Source organism: Erpetoichthys calabaricus, chromosome 15 (genome assembly GCF_900747795.2).
Source record: "Erpetoichthys calabaricus chromosome 15, fErpCal1.3, whole genome shotgun sequence".
Taxonomy (NCBI): Eukaryota; Metazoa; Chordata; class Cladistia; order Polypteriformes; family Polypteridae; genus Erpetoichthys; species Erpetoichthys calabaricus.
The window spans coordinates 71,043,390-71,062,531 of NC_041408.2; the positions used below are offsets into that span (position 1 = coordinate 71,043,390).

A 19,142-nucleotide genomic window follows, 5' to 3' on the forward strand; every position below is an offset into this window, starting at 1 on the left:
ATTGACATTAAAGTAACACGGTTAGTTTGAGTTTTGGCCACCTGTTACAAAGGTTGCTTGTGCACAATTTGTTGGTTATTCAGTTTGAAGTTAACGGCTTGTGAATCACAGTGAAGCAAAGCTAAGTAGTCAGTCACCAAATATTTCAACCATTGACCCAGATTTGAAGAAGAAAGGCCTAAGATCTGATTTAAGTTGAAGCTATTGAATCAGTCGAGCCCCACAGATGACACTTTAGAATAAATTAGGTCCACTTTTAAATTGATATAATATTCCCCAAAAATCACCTAGTTTTATTCTCAGTGATACACAAAGTATAATTGGTCTGAAGACAGCACAGCAGGAAAAGTGAGTTTTCATAAAATGTGGAAACACAAATACACACTGATGCGCAAAGCCTGGTATTCAACTTGAAGATTCTTCCATCACACTCTCTTTACAGTAAGCCTACACATTTTCTTATCCTTCCTCTCTGTCTTTAGCTTTTTTAATTTGACAAAATGCTTTTGATTGGTGATGCATTGTTTTCTTGTCTTATTTTTTGTATTTTTAAGAACTAACATTTTTGTATCTGGTTTTGATTTCAGCCTTGTGCCTGATGATGTCAGGTTAGGGTCTGGTGAATTAGGTGGATTCAGTTATGACTGAATGGATGGGTGGAAAACATCATTTCATTTTAAGCTGTCATTTTTGTATGTAAAGAATGTGACTCTGCTTTTCGACTCCAATGCAAATAAAAAGTGATATTAAGCAATTTAAAATCAAGTTTGAATGATTTATAATTATTTAGCTGTATGTAATAAGATATTACAAAAGGTATGCCCTTAAGTTGCCCGTGCAGTATCTTTCTTATACCTTCGGTCTAAGCAACCTAAAGCATATCAATTCAACTTGATAAATGGATGAATTTTAGGCGTCTGAACAATTTAAATAAATATTCTATTTAAACAAATACATTTTCCAAGTGCATTCTATAATTCGTTCCTTTCAGATTATTACATATGAATCGATAATTATATTGCATAATAGGAAATAGGGCTCATAGTGTAATGTACCTAGAAACTTTTGCGCATGCCAACCTGGTTCTTAAATAGAACTTTACTTAATGACTATGTAGTTAATGAGCTTGACAGTTATCAGGTGAATAAACAGAATGTGTTTTTGAACATAGGCACACAGAAAGGAATTGATCGTTAATAGGAAGGTACCGTTTAGGAGTACTTTGAGCATGAAATTTACAGTAGCAAGAGCAAATGTATAATTATTGTAAGCAGTCACATTATTAAGGCTCAATTAAAATGAGAGAACAATACAAATTTAAAATACACACTTAAAAAACTTTCATAAAAATTTCAATAAAGAGGCAGAGAACCATAACATACTACAAAACACAAACCTACTAATAAAAGTTAACTGACTGGCTTCGTTGCTCAACAGACTTTAACCTTGTCTTTGCAGAAAGCTGTTGTCTCATCTCCTCAGTTGATTGAACAAAAAAAGAGAGACAGTGCACTGGCACAGATATTTACTGAATGACCAAATTACCAGCAACATTCTGTGAAGTTTAAAATTCCTAGTCCTGCCAAAGTAAACCGCATGCTCCTTAAAATGGTGGGACTTATTAAAGCAGATAACTTTATGTATACAGTAGGTGTCTGAATGATAAACAGTCCAACTAATTCTTTTATGAGCATATCATTATTTTCTACAGTTTCTCTGCTATGTACTGGTAAGCACAGTAAACATTTCTTAGTCTTCATTAAATAGTCATGTTGTAATCTAAAATGTAAACTAAACTGAAAAGCTTCTCTCAGAATAATATCTAAGTGAGGCAAGTCACCAGAAATAAAAGTGAAAACAGAAGTGGTCACAGAAGTCCATAAAACTAAACTGAAACTAAACTGAAAATGAAATGACAGGTATAAATATTATAGAAATAATATCTAGTTTTAAAAAATATCTAAAATAACCTTTATATTTGACATAAGGTAAGAATAAGTATAGAATCTGATCTAAAAAACTAAAATGTATAGGCATACAGTAGCATATTGTGTGCAAATGGTACCGTGGCATTAAAGCATATATCTTTTGAAAATAATTGGGTATATCATTGGCTGGGCTGAAAGAGAGAGGGGAGCGTTTCTAAAACAAGACAAAATGCATATCACATAAAATATACTGAACAACTTGTTTGTTAGCAAGAGCACAACAAGAAATATCGACAAAAATCGAGATTTTAAAATAAATTAAGGGTGCATCAGATTAAAGTCTCTTAAATACTTTTATATTTTTACAAAACATGCCATGATCCTGCTAAATGTCTACATTATCTAGAATGAATTGATATAACTGTTTTCAGAAATCAAGTCAACTCAATGTGTTTTTATGATGTATGGTGTTAGGAGTAAAATAAATTATTACTGAATTTCTTACATGGTTTTACTAGATCCAGTAGTAGGAGAAGGCCCATCTCTTGCTGGATCTTCTGAGATCTTAATTGCTTCTCCCATAGCTGCCAAAAGACCATTTCCTCCTTCACCACGTAATGCTGGGCCGAAACATTCTGGTCGCCGAATAAGTAACCTTACTACTACATTAGCATTTTCTTCCACACTTTCTCCTACAGTTACAGTTAAATAATTGACAAAATGTTAGATGAAATAGTATTAATACAGTTTAAAATGAAAACATAAATATTACATGTTATTTTGTCAATACAAGTAAGTGATATTAGGCTGGTACAGATTTTACAAAAGTATTTCCCAGAAGAAAAAGTTATATTATTTTTTCATTACCTCAATAATACAAGCAACTGTTAAAAACAAGAATTATTTTGTGTGTTACTCTTATTTCTGTTTGTTCCATTAGCAATGGGCAACATTTTGAAAAGTTTTCACTGTGTAACCAACATTCTTTTTATCTACAATATACAAATATTTCCATTAAGATATTCAGAGTTATATTCAGAGGGGGCCACAAACTATATTCTGAGTAGTGCACAAACAAATTGTTATTGTGGAGTCACATTTTACATAAATTGCCATAAGGCAGCATTTTAGCAATGCTTTCAAATGAATTATTAATTCAAAAAGTAGTTATAATCACCATTGCAGAAGACAGCAAAACGTAGGAAATCTAGATATCGTTCTCCCTCTACAGGATTCCAGCCGATATCTGGATATCCTTTAGATACCAGCATAGGACAGCTTTGCAAACCACAACCAGCCAAGTACTGTACAACCTGTAAAATAATTTTCAAGCTGAATGTGTAAGAAGAAACAATCACAAAATTTCAGTTTACAAAGAGCTCAATTTTTTTTATTTGATTATTGTTGATTTTATGCATCGCCAACAGCCTTTCCTCTTCAAATGGTCAGGTTCTTAATCTTTATCAGTATTAGTTGCACTAGTTAAATTCCATGCTAAACTATAACTTGCAAGAATTTCAAAGTCATTTCATCATCTACTTGATTTGATGTTTTTTCCTTCTTTTACCCTGTTTTGTTATAAAATCACACCACAATCAGTTCGTCTGGACATTTGCACTGTGGAGCTACCAGTGGACAGCTCTGAACCCTAACTTCTAGATTTAAGAAGTCATCAGATGCAACTCCTTCTGTACTGTGAGCTAATGAGACTGTAATCAGATTGCTTCCAGTTGATGTCAGCTGACTGCGCCAAGTGTTTTTCATGGAATAATACCACAATCTGAGTCAGTTGGAGATCACAGTGATGAAAACAAGCCAAACTGAAGACTGTTCAAATTTGACCTGAACTGTGCTTCTGAGATAAAGTACAGTAGACCCCCGCGAAGTCGCGGTTCAGAGTTCGCGGCCTCAGTCATTCGCGGATTTTTCCTTAGAACCTATCTAATAATTGTTACCGGAAACTGCAAATATCCTCCGCAATTTTTATGATTTTTTTTCGTGGAACTGTAGAGAATAGGAAGCAACTGTAGAGGAAAATGCAGCTTGGGATGGTGAAAGTAGCCAACAGAATTTGAAAGTGCAACTCCCAGCAGTCCCTGCAGTGGTTCTGATTGGTTTTCTGCTGAGGGTGCTGGGGCTGTTGGGGACAAAGGATGTCAGCGCCGCTTTTAAAAAGGGGGCCGGTGACCAAAGGCAAAAAAAAAGTTTTTGTAATTTGTGTTTCAAGTTCTTGTCTGTCTACCTTCTGTTGGGTTACCTGTACGTATTTGTTTTGTCCTGGATCGTTTCGTGGTTGGCGTCTGGATTCTCTGCCGTCTGCCTTTTGTACACAAGGACTGTAAGTGGATTCGTGGTCATCCTGCAAAGAAAGGAGCGCTCCTGAACCCGTCCACCCGTCTTCACCATTTCAGGAACTACCGGTAGGACTCTCTTTACATTCCCATTCAACGTGCGGATCTCTGGACTACCTATTTTCATCATTACATTTCACCCGTTGCCATTTTTCATGAACGTTTTTCATGATTTATTGTGTGTGTTTTCTTTGTGCTTTATTGTATTTAATGTGTAATTGCTATAAAGGGAACAGGGGTGGTATCGTTGTTTTCATTACATTCTTTATTTGCTTTGTGTTTGTCTCTGTGTGCGTGCGGGTCGGGTCAAGGCTGGGTGCATCCCTGGAATCTCCACCATAAAAATAAATAAATCGCTGTCTTCTTGACAGTGTAAATCTTAGCGGCACCGAAACACTACAGCATTATTCATTTCTCCTTGCTGCTGATTGACTGTGATGCATCTCCAGCTGAGTGTTCTTGTGTTTTCCGTTTTGTTCCTCTTAACCCTTAAACTGCCACAACTGGCTATTGTTGTTTCCCAGTTGTGAGCACGCAGGAGCTGATCAGTCAGTGCCATACATTCATTGAGAAGCCAGTTAATGACCACTGCCAGCCCCTTGTGAGCAGGGGGACTGAACGCACCCCTAGAAGACACGGACACTCCTCAAAAAAACCCTCTTTAAAAACATTGATAGACTACCTTCACATTGCTCCCTTATTTGCTAGGCTTACTTGCGGCTGCTCTGTTGCGTGATATGCTTCTCGCGTGACATTACGCTTACTTAAAAGCCTGAACAGCACCTGTCCTTTTTGGCTAATTGCTTTGTTTCTCTTTCCTTCCCCAGACATCCTCTGCTCCTGTTGCGGGTCCCGCTCCTGTTGTGTTACCCTATGATGTTTGTCTATTCTTTAATCGAGAACTAACTGCATACTGAACTCGTTTTACTTCTGAAAGAGACATATTTAAGTGTTTGAATAAAGTTCCTGTCTCTACAATCTCCTGTGTTTCTGTGCAATTCTGTGACCCAAGTGTGACACCCTGCAGCCTCACTGTCCCTGGGATTGAGCCACTGCACTAGACTAGCCTGCCAGCGTCAGCGCTTACCTCTGTGTGCTTGAGCGCAGCCAGTTCAAGCGCAGTTGGCTCGGTGATTTACTGAATTTCATCCATTGCGTCAGTTGCACTTTGTACATATTGTTCCAGTCGTTTTTTAAATAGTTTTTATAGTTCATTAGCAGTGTGTAAAATGATCAGTGTTGCAGTAATTGTGATGCTCTTTGCATGAAAAAAAAGTGTTCCATTAAAATTTCACTTTTTCTTTGTGAATTGTGACATTTACTTAAAAAGTGCAACAAAAAAGGTATTTGGCATCCAGGGATGCATTAACCCCCAAGTATGTGGCAGTTTGAGGGTTAAAGCACCCAAGATGCCACTGAAACACCCTGCACCTTCTAAGGCTTCTGGCAATGAAAACGCGCTTGCATGAATTACAGTACATATAGCGGTAACATCAGTATTTTACATTCTAGCACTGAGGGAGACATAGCAGTATAGTACTGTACAGTATACAGGTTTACCTTTACATTCTTTATTTTTAAAGTATATTTTTAAAATGTATTAAGCTGAATTAGAAATTAAATTAAAGTGTTTTGGGGGCATATTTAGGGTTTAAACTATAAAAATAGGCATTTTTTTTAACCACATCCAAAATTCACGGTTTTTCACAATTCGCGGGTGCTGTAGGAAAGTAACCCCTGAAAATTTTGAGGGTGTACTGTACAATAAAAATGAAGACTTTTGATAGATTAACTAGAAAGCAGCTTCTTAAAGAAGTCATTAGATAATTGCTCAAGTAAGGGACAAGTTTAGCTACTGAAATTCTAAACGGATATTTTGCATTTTTTAACTGATTGTAGTACAAACTTGTTTAAACCCTGCTACTTTATTGATTTGAACGTTCTGTTTTTCACATCTTTGTTTTAGAATTTCACACTGATAGATATATCAGTTATAATTTCTTTGGAATGTCTAGAAACACATGTATTTTTCACATGGGGTAAATACACCATTTTGTATTTTAAGATTGTTGATCATTTATGCAGTCAATTCTAACTCTATGTGGAGACAGACATTTAATTTTGGAATACATGCTACACACAAAGAGAGAGAGGATTTTCACCAGTATCCTGTTCTGCTGTAAAGAAAACCATAGTGTAAGGCAGGGGTGGGCAAAGTCATTCCTGGAGGGCCGCAGTGGCTGCAGGTTTTTGTTCCAACCCAATTTCTTAATAAGAAGCACTTATTGCTCTAGAAACATCTTCTGCTTCATTTTAGTTAACTCCGTCATTAAGATTTTGAACCCTTATTGCTTATTTAAGTCTTAAACAGCTACATTCTTGTTTTTTAATTGCTCCTTATTAGCAATCAGATGCAAATGACAAAAGAAACCAGCAGTTAACCATTTTGCTTGTTACCCTTTACACCTGTGTGTATTTATCGTGCACTATTTGGTTTAATTAAATACTTGGAAGGAAAGAGAAGAGAAAAAAGTGAAGGATTGAGAATTACCCATACGTTTTACACTTCAAAGTATTTGGATGATATCCTTAGAATGGAAAAAAAATCTAGAATATGAGAATGACTTGACATAGCAGAGTTAAAGCACTAACAAGCCATGAAATGTAATTATTGGCAAGGATTGTTTTCTAATTAAGCAACTGGGTTGGAACAAAAACCCGCGGCCACTGCGGCCCTCCAGGAATGACTTTGCCCACCCCTGGTGTAAGGTATTGTTTAAGACCTTATCAGTGGACATTTTGTAATGTTTATGATTTTGGATATAAACAACAAATATGTGAATTACTAAGATGAATTACCTTCTCCAGGTCTGGTTCCCTTAAGGCTAAGGCAAGTTCATTGTTGTCCATCACTGATGCAGCAGCAACATCCAATGGAGTGGAACCTCTCATGGAAGGGGATGCTTTAAGAAGAAAATGTAAAATAAAATAATAAAAATAAATCTTATTGAAATCAAATATTTCTAGCAACATAAAAAATGATTTTGTGGGTTTAAATATTTAAATAAAGCATTAGATATAGACCACTGACCCCGTGGTTAGAAAACAAATGCAGACAAAATGTTGTAAATCCAAAATGAAAAGAACATTTTTCTTCCTGTTCTCCACAGGCATTCTGACGAATAAACACCCTGAACTTATACAAATATATAACGTGTGATGGACGGCCGGCAGCTTAACCCAGCCGACACATCCAGGACGCTAGGTGGAGACTTCCCTGCAGTATAGCGGTGCCTCGATCCCCGTAGGACACTGGGAGATGGAGTTCAGCTTCCCAGCCCTGCTGGGTACCGTGGGTGCGCCAGGTGAGGCAGCAGGGAGACAAGGGGATTTCTACTTTCCCTATAGCCCGGAAGTGCTCCCAAGTCATGGGGACGGAGGGACAGAGGTGCTTCCAGGCTGAAGAAAATGCAATGACGAGCCACATGGACGGAAGGATGGAAGCACTTCTGGGTCAAGGAATATGTAAAGGACTGATCGGAAACCAGCAGGCGAACCGGAGTTGGGAGGGAGTGTGACAGAGCTGCTGGGAGGAGAGGAGGAGAATTATTGTGTGTATTCTATTGATTTATTGTGAGTTTGATAGGTGTGGTGTTTTGGAGGCACTATCACAAAGAAAGAATTAAAAAGTCTGCTTAGTGCTTTTAAACTTGTGTCCAGATAATCTGTCTGTTAGGTTTCACGGAGCAACCGCGCAACAAGTGTCCACAAATTCTAAAGGTTGTCTAGTCATTCAAAAACTTGTGAATCATTAGGCCTTGAACCTTGATCTTGGTTTTAAGAGCTTATGATTTAAAATGCATAACAGAAACCCACAAATTGGAGGTGCAGGCTACTTCTGCCTTATAATTGAGATTTGGGTCCTTCTCACAGCAAGCAGTGTCATGGCCACATGACATGGCTGACAGGAAAAGAACGGCTGACTAGGAAGAACATTCCAGAGGCTTACTGTTTATTTTCATCTCAAACGCAAGTCGTACACTCTGAGCGTAAAAAGCAGTCATACACAATGTTCGGGTGTGAAAATGGTGTAGCACCCTTGGCAAAGTAACATGTCAAAGTGACCTGGTGGGGGTTGGGGGGGTCCTTAAGAAGTACACAAACCACTCTTCTTTGAGGACCAAAGGTCTGAGTGTTTCCTTGTAGTAATAAATATCTGTAGTGCAGCAGTCTTTTACAATGAACAGAATCAATCAGATATTTTATAAATTATAAAAAATAATGAACTGCACACAAAATTATTGTTCATTAGATGGAGTATCATAACTTTAATGCACCTGCCATCAGTCAGGACAAGCAGAATGAATTTATATAATGCAAGAGTAAAAAATATATAGATGCAATGGAAAGGAGGATGGTAGAGGTTTAAGAGAGGGCATTCTCGTAGGCTGGGTACCTGGCCACCTGTATAATTATGCCAGAAAGGAAAAATGTATGTAATAGCTGTGATTCACCAAAATGTATTTTTGACCATTCTGTAACATTTTATGAACAAATATAACACTGTGGATGTTGTACAGCACAGAAATACAGATATAAGCATGCAGCAAACATAAAAACAACTTACCGAGACCAACACTGCTGTTTTCTAGCAAATAACTGAGGTGGTCAAACATGGCCTTTTGGTTCTGCCTACTTATACGGCAGAAGTAGCACAGGAAACGGCAGCAGTTGGCTACCATCTTAGGAAAGGTGATTTCCTTAAAAAATGCAAACAATATGGAACAAAACAAAAGTTACAAATCACTACTATATACTCAGTACAAGTGACAATACTGCAGCAACTACTACTACTACTAGCACTAATTATGTGAAATTTAAAAGGCATTCATCAGAGGATTAAACCTGAAATATACTTTAAAAATAACTGTTAGTCAAAGTATGAAATACGTCAAATACCAAACTATTAAAGCATGAAATTAGTAAAACACATTCAGTTTTGGGTAGTATAATGGCCTACTGATTACTGCTGTTGCCTTACAGCTCCACAGACCAGGCTTTGATTTTCAAATTAGTCATTATACATATGAGTATGTGCAGTATTTTAATAATCTCCATTAATATCTGAGGGTTTTCTCAGGCTAATCCTCCATCCTCCCACATACAGATGACATGTGAATTAGGCTCATTTTCTACCCTCATAGAAACTGCTTATTGAGTATTACCACAAGAACATGAGTCATCAAAACACTTTTCCATGCTAATCAAACCTTTTTCATTTCAACTCTCATGGCAGACAGAGCTCATTTAACCTTCAGCTAAGCTTTTACTGATGCTATCCAAATCTGGATGGGAAACTGAAGCTGTGTCCATGCAGCACCCAACCCTGAAGTGACGTCATTTATTTATTAGGCACACTTTTATACACATCTACACTCACTCACATCCACACACTTTATATTCTCTAGAAAAACTGTACGGCTGATGACCACACTCACACCTTTTCACAATTTAGTGTTTTAGTTAAATCCAGGTTGTGTATAGTTAATTCCAAGTGAACTACAACTAAAACTGTCCAATTAACATCTTTATAAATTTTATTAATATATGTCTGAAGTCTAATAAAAATTCTGATCTTATAAAACCCAAGCACTTACAAAGTCAACATATGTCAAAACAAGAACAAACATATTTTACACTTAATATTTATTTGAATCTGACAAAGTGTTTTTTGCTAACTATGGGAATGATGCTCTAGTAATTTCACTAATTATAATAACTAATAATAACCAGGTATTACTGTAAAGTTTAAAATCTTTTTAACCTCTACACTGATTGCAGCCCCTAATCCTTGAGAAGTCATTCGTTTATATGCAGCAGATCTCTTTCAGCTAATCCCTTTGGTATGTACAGAGAATGTAAATGAAATCATCCACTACCTTTGACTCTCCTCCACCAAGGACATTTACCATAACCTCCATCACCGTCTCATGCATGCCCAATGCCCTCATTAAATTTGGGTGTTGGTAGAAAACTTTGTTATTCATAATATCTCTGTAAGGCAAGAAAAACACATTCTGCATACATTACAATAGAAAAGAATGCATCTACTCCAGGTTTATAACAATGACATATAATGAATTAATCAATTAATTGTAGATAGATAGATAGATAGATAGATAGATAGATAGATAGATAGATAGATAGATAGATAGATAGATAGATAGATAGATAGATAGATACTTTATTAATCCCAAGGGGAAATTCACATACTCCAGCAGAACCTTACTGATACAAAAAACAATATTAAATATTAATATAATTAATAATAACAATACTAAATTAAAGATTGATAATAATGCAGGTATACATTATTGTTTATATTTATGACACCTAATAGATTAATCAATCAATCTTTGTTAAAAGTTAATCATTAACAATATGAACCATAACAAGTTTATTTACACAGATAATAAGATTACAATGTGATGTTAAATATAATGAATACAATAATAATAAAATAAAATAAAAAACACAGAAAATATAACAAATCTACTAATGCACTGTCTGCTTTCATTACTTTTGTGACAATCAGCATATCAAGCAATGCAAAGTTTGTTTTAGTAACAAATAAGATGAACAACATCATTTGTGTATTGATTACAAATATGTCATTCCTGCTATTAGCTTAAAGATGCTCTTTTTTAGGAGTGCAAAATGCTGTGAATTGTTTGACTTCAGGAAATCTGTTAATATTTTTGAAAATATTTCATTGCAATAAAGTCTTAGTATTTGTGAGTTTTACAGATCTTTTATTTATTCTTAACACTCCTGTTACAAAAGAAAATGTATTTCTTACATGCATTTTCTAAACATAATCTTTTTAATAACAGGAAGCATATAAACTGTGTCCCAAAGAAAGATTATCCGGAAATCAATTATTTCAAGTAAAATTTATATCTTATCTAAAACAACAGTAAAACAAGAATAATTTTAATCTGAAAGACGCTACACTCATAAACCTGACTACACAAAATTACTTCAGTGCAGTTATTGGTCTAATTGGTCTCTGCTTGTATATAATGTTTATTATTTTACATGAAGAAATTTGTTAAAAAAGTATCCCAGTAAAATGAGTTACACTTGTGCCATTGCAAGGACAAGATAGGGTTGCTTTACTTACCCAAGTCCACGTATCATTAGCTTCTCTTCCTCTTTCCCCATACGAACACTAAGCAGTGATCGGATTTGTCCCAAGGAAGCCAAAAGATTTATTGTGTCCTCCACAGATACTGAATTAATGGTATATGTTTTGGGCAGAGCACGAACCTGACCTCCTATCCCATCGTACTGTCTGTGAAGTAGAACAAACATTGCTCTGACCAGTTCTGGGTCTTCAATCACTGATTCCTGGGCCCAGCGCACCATGGTTTCTGATATTAATTGCTGAAGAGTGCCTAGCGAAAACAAAAAAAAAATCATGTAGGATTACTTTTTGGACAGGTAAGCGCTCCAAAGTGTATCTTTCTTATGTGATTTTGAAGAAATGATCTGCCTCCTTTAAACACAGCATTCATGCAAATAATTACATTTTTGTGATCAATCTTGATTTATACTCATTTCACATTTTTGAATTAATCTAAATTCTAGATCATCAAAATAATCATTAGATTGAAAGATTAAATATGCAATGCACTATGATATTAATTTTTTGATAATTGGAGGTATCACTTTGACATACAGCAAATAAAACTCAGTTTTAGAATGGTGATATTCTAGACCAAAAATTTAAGGGAACAGGACTCATAAAGGAAAAAATTCACAGTGATTGCCTTGTAGCTTCTTAGTGAAAGAAAGGTATTTATATAAGCACTAGGACAAATATGAAAAAATGAGTTTATTAGAAAACATTTGGTTCTTTCAGAAAATGTACTACTATTCCTGATGATGGTAGAGTAGAAGTATTAGGATTAATATTAGATAAGATAATGGCATTATAATGACAAAATAAAGCTTAGAATCTCAGAAAAATTCCACATGTTTTTCAGGACTGCAGTTGCTATAAAGTACAGTGCTATATAATAAAAAGTACAATTATTAAATGTATACAGTAATACATACTTGGCTTTTTCGATTTTTTCTTCTTTGGTAGTTCTGACATTTTTCTCTTCAGGTAGGCCACTTTCTCCACTAAGTATAGGAGTCTACCTTTAATTGTAAAATCTGTGTCTCCATCACTAGTTCTATCATCATCTAGTTCAATCCCTTAACATGAGAGAATATAGACTCAGGTTAAAAACTACATCACATTTATTTCTGTGTACATCTATTTGTAAAAAGTCAAAAGGCCACAGGAAATGTATTTTCTTCCACATAGACGTTTTTGGGAAAATTTTGCAAACACATCATATTTAACCATATAACCAAATTTACTAATCATACTTAACAAATTAAACAAATATAGACTAAATAATTCTTTGCCTATCCACAAAGTCAATACAAAATTCACACAATGTTTGGAGGAAATATTTAATATTTGAATGAAAAAAAATCAAAATGAAAAGCAATTTTAATCTTTTGACTTAATGAATTATTCATTCTACAGTATCAATAAATCATAAATAAAAAACTTAAAACCAAAACATCTTAGCCTGAATGAACAAACAGACACTTTTGGATGTAAATAACACAAGCTTTTACAGATGTGTTACCTCATGGAGACAACATTTTACAAAAAGGTAGTAGCAAACTGGATAATAATGTATGTCTCTGAAAAGTTGCAGATTGCTATTGTTTTTTACATTGATGTCCAGAATGATATTTTAGATTTTTATTTCAACATAACAACATCATTTTTTTTTTCATTTCTAATAATACCTTTCCATTTATAGTTTTTAAAAATTTCTAATAATACCTTTCCATTTACTTTATTTATTGTAACACTGAATATTTAAATCAACTAATACACTGACAATTTGAGATTGCTCTGAAGCAAAGCAAATGTTATGTGTGTGCATCTGGGCTGTCAAGTCATTTGTCTTGAATTACAAAGTCCCAAATATAGTTTGCTATAATTCCACAATAAATACTTAAATCAATTCACCAATATTAATTCAAGTTTATAAGAAATACAAGATGCAGCAATGACTTCTTCTTCAGAAGCCAAGCAGTTAATTTAAAAGCATCGTATTTTGCAGGGGGTGTGCCACAAATTACCTACCACAGTGAGTCATTAGGTCATCATGAAAGTCTAATAGCTGTTCCCGTATATCTTCAGGACATGGGCAATCTTGTTTATCATCTTTGAAATTCAGCAACATGTTAATCTGGGGGATTAAGAAAACCACAACAAATAAATCACATATAGAATAACCACAGTGAGATAAATAATATGCATACTACAGAAAACAATTAAAATTTGAATTCTCTTAAAGTTTGAAAAACACATAGAGCCTTGTTCATAATGCTACACATACCACAACAGCATATTTTATATTTTAATGTAAAGTAATAAGTAACTACGCTGTCCATACATATATATATTGTGGCGAGTGGCTGGGGGTGGTACCCAATGGGGACCCCCAGGAGGACCGGAGGAGGGCTTACGCCTCCTCCAGACCATGAGGGGGTGACCGCCCTGGTGGCTTTGGGGACCACTGGAACAGAGCTTAGAAGATCAACCCTATAGGAGTCCATGGTCACTGCCAGGGGGCGCCCCAATGCCTAAGGAGCCCTGGCCCTCAACACTTCCGCTACACCCGGAAATGCTGGGGGAACGAAGACCAGGGACACCCGGAGTGCTTCCGGGGGCACAGCCAGTACTTCCGCCACACTTGGGAGTGCCGGCGGAAGCTAATTGGGAGGCACCTGGAACACGTCCGTGTGTGTATAAAAGGGGCCGCCTCCCTCCATTCGATGGCTGGAGTCGGGTGGAAGAGGATGGGGCTCGAAGGAGAGGAGTGGAGGCGGTCCGAAGAAAGAGAGAGGCATTTGGAGAAGCCAGGACTTTGGGGTGATTGGTGCTGTGGCACTGGAGAATGTGCTGTTTACTTGTAAATATTATTGTAAATAAACATGTGTTGGGAGATAAAACGATGTCTACCTGTCTGTGTCCAGGCTGTTCCCCACTATATATATATATACTGTATATATATATATATACACACATACACACACACACTCACCAGCCAATTTATTAGGTATGCCTTGTTAGTACTGGGTTGGATCCTCTTTTGTTTTCAGAACTGCTGTAATTCTTTGTGACATAGATTCAACAAGCTGCTGGAAATATTCCTCAGGGATTTTGGTCCATATTGACACAATAGAATCATGCAGTTGCTTTAGATTTTCAGCTGCACATCCATGATATGATTCTCTAATTCCACCACATCCCAAAGGTGCTCTGTTGGATTGCGATATGGTAACTATGGAGGCCATTTCAGTAAAGTGAACTCATTGTCATGGTCAAGAAACCAGTTTGAGGTTATTTGAGTGTTGTGACATGGTGTATTATCCTACTGGGAGTACCCATCAGAAGATAAGTACACTACGTCATAATGGGATGAACATGGTCAGCAACAATACTCAGACAGGCTGTGGCATTTAAACGATGCTCAACTGGTACTAAGGGGCCCAAAGTGTACCAAGAAAAGATCCCCCACACCTTTACACCACCACTACCAGCCTGAACTGTTGATACAAGGCAAGATAGATCCATGCTTTCATGTTGTTGATGATAAATTCTGACCCTACCATCTGAATGCCGCAGCAGAAATTGAGACTCATTAGACCAGGCAACATTTTTCCAGTCTTCTATTGTCCAATTTTGGTGAGCCCATGCGAATTGTAGCCTCAGTTGCCTGTCCTTAGCTGAAAGGAGTGGCACCCGGTGTGGTCTCCTGTTGCTGTAGCCCATCTGCTTCAAAGTTCAACGTGTTGTGTCTTCGGAGATGTTTCTCTGCATACCTTAGTTGCACCGAGTATTTGAGTTACTGCTGCCTTTTATCAGCTCAAGCCAGTCTGGCCATTAACCTCTGACCTCTGGCATCAACAAGGCATTCTCACCCAGAGAACTGCCGCTCACTGGATATTTTCCCTTTTTTGGACCAAAAACCCTGTGTAAACCCTATAGATGGTTGTGTGTGAAAATCCTAGTAGATCAGCAGTTTCTGAAATACTCAGACCAGCTTGTCTAGCACCAATAACCATGCCATATTCGAAGTCACTTAAATCACTTCTCTTCCTCATTTTGATACTTGGTTAGAACTTCAGAAGGTCATCTCAACAATGTCTACATGCCTAAATGCATTGAGTTGCTGGCATGTGACTGGCTGATTAGATATTTACATTAACAAGAAGTTGAACAGGTATACCTAATAAAGTGGGCAGTGAGTAGGTGTATAGATATACATACATACATAAGTGGCTGGGAGGATCTTCAATTTCTATCCTAGCCCGGAGGAACAAATAATGGATGGAAGAGGAATGACTGAATTTTATGAACAGTTCGTCCCCCAACACTAACCGCAGCAGTGCTCCTCTGACTGGGTGCCAAGTATGGACACCCAAAGGGTTGGCTTGAAGTTGTAGTCTGGACGGGCAACCCTGTTGGGGCCTTTGAGTGCCACAGGGGGGCGCTGTAAGGGGTGGTGCTCTCTGTTTTAGGGAACTTCTGTATGGCCTGGAAAGGCTTCAGTTGTGCAATGCTGTGACACCAGAAGCTCTCCTGGGTCCATCATGAAAGGAAAGAGTCTGTAGGCAGTGGACAAGGCTCACAAAGGAAAAGTGTCAGGAGACAGAGGTGCTTATTTATGCAGTGTTGGACTGACTTAAACCTTGTTAAGGTATTATTATAAAATAAATATAATTTATTATAAAGATATGCAGCCTTGGAGACTACAATGATTCTCAAAGGGACTCCAATTAATTGCAGTACACATTTACACATTCAGACTTGTTAACATAAGCCTATTCAAATTTCCCCATTAACATAAATTGTTGTGTTGCTATGTGGGTTGAAGTTGGAGTTGCCAATGAAAATTCACAAAGATACAGATTTGGGTATAGACTGAACATACATTTCTGAAGCTTTAATTAAGACAGGTTTCTAAACAATGTGCCATCAAGTCTTTTAATTTAATATGAATACATTTTATTACAAATGATAATGAAAATTGATAGGTTTAACCTGTTCCTGAGGTGGGGAACGGAATTCTTTTGTCTTCCTAGCTGTTAATGCTGCAGACATATTTAGAGCCTGCATCACTTCATTATAACGGAAACGTTGGTTTTCCTGGAGGCTTGCAACAAAATCATCTGAGAAAGCTACAACAGCCTCAATCCTGTGTCGCACTTGACAGTCACACAGGTACTGCAGGAGGTGACACATCTGCGAAATCCAAAAAGACAAGAAAACAGACACATAAGTTTATTATATGGAGTAAATCTAAAATGCTTAATATTGCTACAGAGGAAAAGGACTATGTCTGAAGAGTATAAAATTTGACTCAGTTTTTAAGTCTTTCCTTGAAAAAGGTAAATTGATGATAATATTATTGCTTTTCTAGGAGTTGCAATCAATAAAACACAAATGAGTGAACAATGCTATTTTTCAAATTATTGATACTATAGATCACCATAGCTTTAGTTTCTAGTTTTGATGAGGAGTAAAGTATTTCTTTAGGCACCGGGGACCTCCCAGCTGCAGAATAACTGAGCAACCATATTCTCTATAAGGCAGCAATTGTAATGATTTATAGAACAATGGAACCTTTTTTTGTCCCCAGGAAGAAATTTGGCTTTTTGTAAAAGCTCAATAGATAGATAGATAGATAGATAGATAGATAGATAGATAGATAGATAGATAGATAGATAGAATCAATGTTTCTACTAACGTCACAAATACATCCAGGTCACTATAGGCCAATACAACATATCGACAATATGATCACCGGATAGAATAAGTTAATTCCTTAAAACCCGGAGGACTCCATTTGTTTGGTTCTTTATTTTTTCCAGAAGAAATGGGTTAGGGGTTGGAGTTTTTAATTTTTTAAGAGAACCTATTATGAAAAATTGAGCCAGAGAAATTGCAGAATTACTACTAAGATGGTTTATAGGCACTGCTTTTTTATCCCAGCATATTAAAGACCATTCTGATTTCTTGCAAAAAAAATCTGTAAATCAACACAGTTGATGTGTCCTATTTTTAAAAAGGCAGTTGAACATTCTAAGGGTTTTCCCAATATCAAAAAGACAATAAACGGAATCTTTGATTTGTCTGTGCATACGTAGATGAAGATCAAATATTAGGTGACAATGACTTAAAATTACAAATATTCAACTCTCATTAATAATGCTCTTAAAAGGAAATTTGAGTTTTTCTGAGTATTTGTTGAAGTGCTGCCACACCTATAGACTATTATATGTCTCTTTTTAGTTAACAACTACTGAACTAATTCGCCTACCTGAATCTGCAAGATTCCTACATTCACTTACAGTTCTGACACCTTCTTTGAACATTCAATACTCTAAGATTTAAATGGTCTCTACTTTTGTAACTAATGACAGCAGCTTCCTATAAAAAAGCAATCTGCTGATAACATTTTGGTTTTTTTTTGGTTTGCAAATTAGAATGCCTTAAACAAAAAATGTAACTTTGCCACATAAGGAAGTTAATTGATTGGGCAAAACTTTATATAAGGATAAAGTAGAAATAGTAGTCAAGAAATTCTAAATAAAACCAAATTTTTATTTTATCTGAAAATCTTTATTTGCTGTTTACCTTTGGTCTTCAATAAGAAATAATAATGTCCAAATTACATTTGTCAAGATGATGAAGCAAATTACTCTGGCAAAAATACAGTGAATTTATCCAGCTCTTGATTGACACTAACAGGCAAAGGTTTCAGGACCCGATGCAATACTTTGCAGTGCAGGACTTAACTTTATTATTGCTGTGTGAGATAAATTTGGTTCTGTGCAAAAGTGAGATGAAATCTTTTAAAAGTGAATAGGAGATGCATTAAAAAATCAGTCCTACACAGCCCTCTACTTCATTGGTGTTACAGTGTGGGTTTTAATTAGAATGACATGATTACAGGACGGGATGTTAAGTTGGGGTGTGGTAAAGTGAGGAAGGAGAAAAAAAAATGAGAATGGGGGTTAAAGGGAAAAAAGAAGACCTAAGGGAGAAGGAGGCAGTGTGAGCGAGCAAGCTAAAGCAAACGTGCTCTGGAGAGAGAAGGCAGGAAGCTGGCAAGAGAGATCCTGGAGAGGAGTGTGTGGCTGACACTGGAGAGGGTTGAAGTGGGTCAATCTGACTGAACACGTCTGAGGAGCAGGAGTGACCAGACCGGGAAGGCAGCAGGGGTCAAGGAGGCTTGGGAGGAGAGCTCCAATGAGAGTGCCATGGCCGTTGGGGACCCAAGTCTAGGTCCGGAGAGAGAGCCTTACTGTAGCCATGGGATGGCAAAGACCCGGACCTGCGGAAGGTCAGCTGTGTCCGTCAGTAGGGCGACTCCTTTGCTGCAAGGCTCATATGGGATAAGCAGGGTAGCCACTAGTTAAAAGAAGGCACATGGCTTTTAGGATAAGACAGTTTCCTGCTGGTTGGTTTTAACCTGGTTTTATTGAATTATTGATTTTTTACTATAACATGATTCATGAAGTGGTGCCACAAAAATTTAAAAACACTCAAATAATATGATACTGAAACTAACCTTAAACAATGGAAAAGAACAAATAATGATTATTAGCCATTTAACACCTTCTAATAGTACAAATTCAAGAGATGCCTAGAAGCCATTATGAAGTAAACTGTAAAATTTCAAATAAATTACCTAACTAGGGATTAACTTTACTA

At 36.5% G+C, this 19,142-nt stretch overlaps 1 protein-coding gene across 3 annotated transcripts in view; it reads right to left on the reverse strand.

Annotated features, from left to right (window-relative positions):
* The window catches only part of ryr2a (ryanodine receptor 2a (cardiac)), a 657,734-nt gene that overhangs the window by 219,796 nt on the left and 418,796 nt on the right, over positions 1-19,142 (reverse strand). For all 3 annotated transcript variants that reach the window (XM_051919561.1, XM_051919560.1, XM_051919559.1), the window contains exons 36-44: positions 16,467-16,667; positions 13,500-13,605; positions 12,401-12,544; positions 11,463-11,736; positions 10,219-10,333; positions 8,907-9,039; positions 7,139-7,242; positions 3,106-3,241; positions 2,434-2,620 (exon numbers count right to left, since the gene is read on the reverse strand). In XM_051919561.1, the coding sequence (XP_051775521.1) occupies positions 2,434-2,620; positions 3,106-3,241; positions 7,139-7,242; positions 8,907-9,039; positions 10,219-10,333; positions 11,463-11,736; positions 12,401-12,544; positions 13,500-13,605; positions 16,467-16,667 (1,400 nt within the window). The remainder of the gene's footprint in view (positions 1-2,433; positions 2,621-3,105; positions 3,242-7,138; positions 7,243-8,906; positions 9,040-10,218; positions 10,334-11,462; positions 11,737-12,400; positions 12,545-13,499; positions 13,606-16,466; positions 16,668-19,142) is intronic.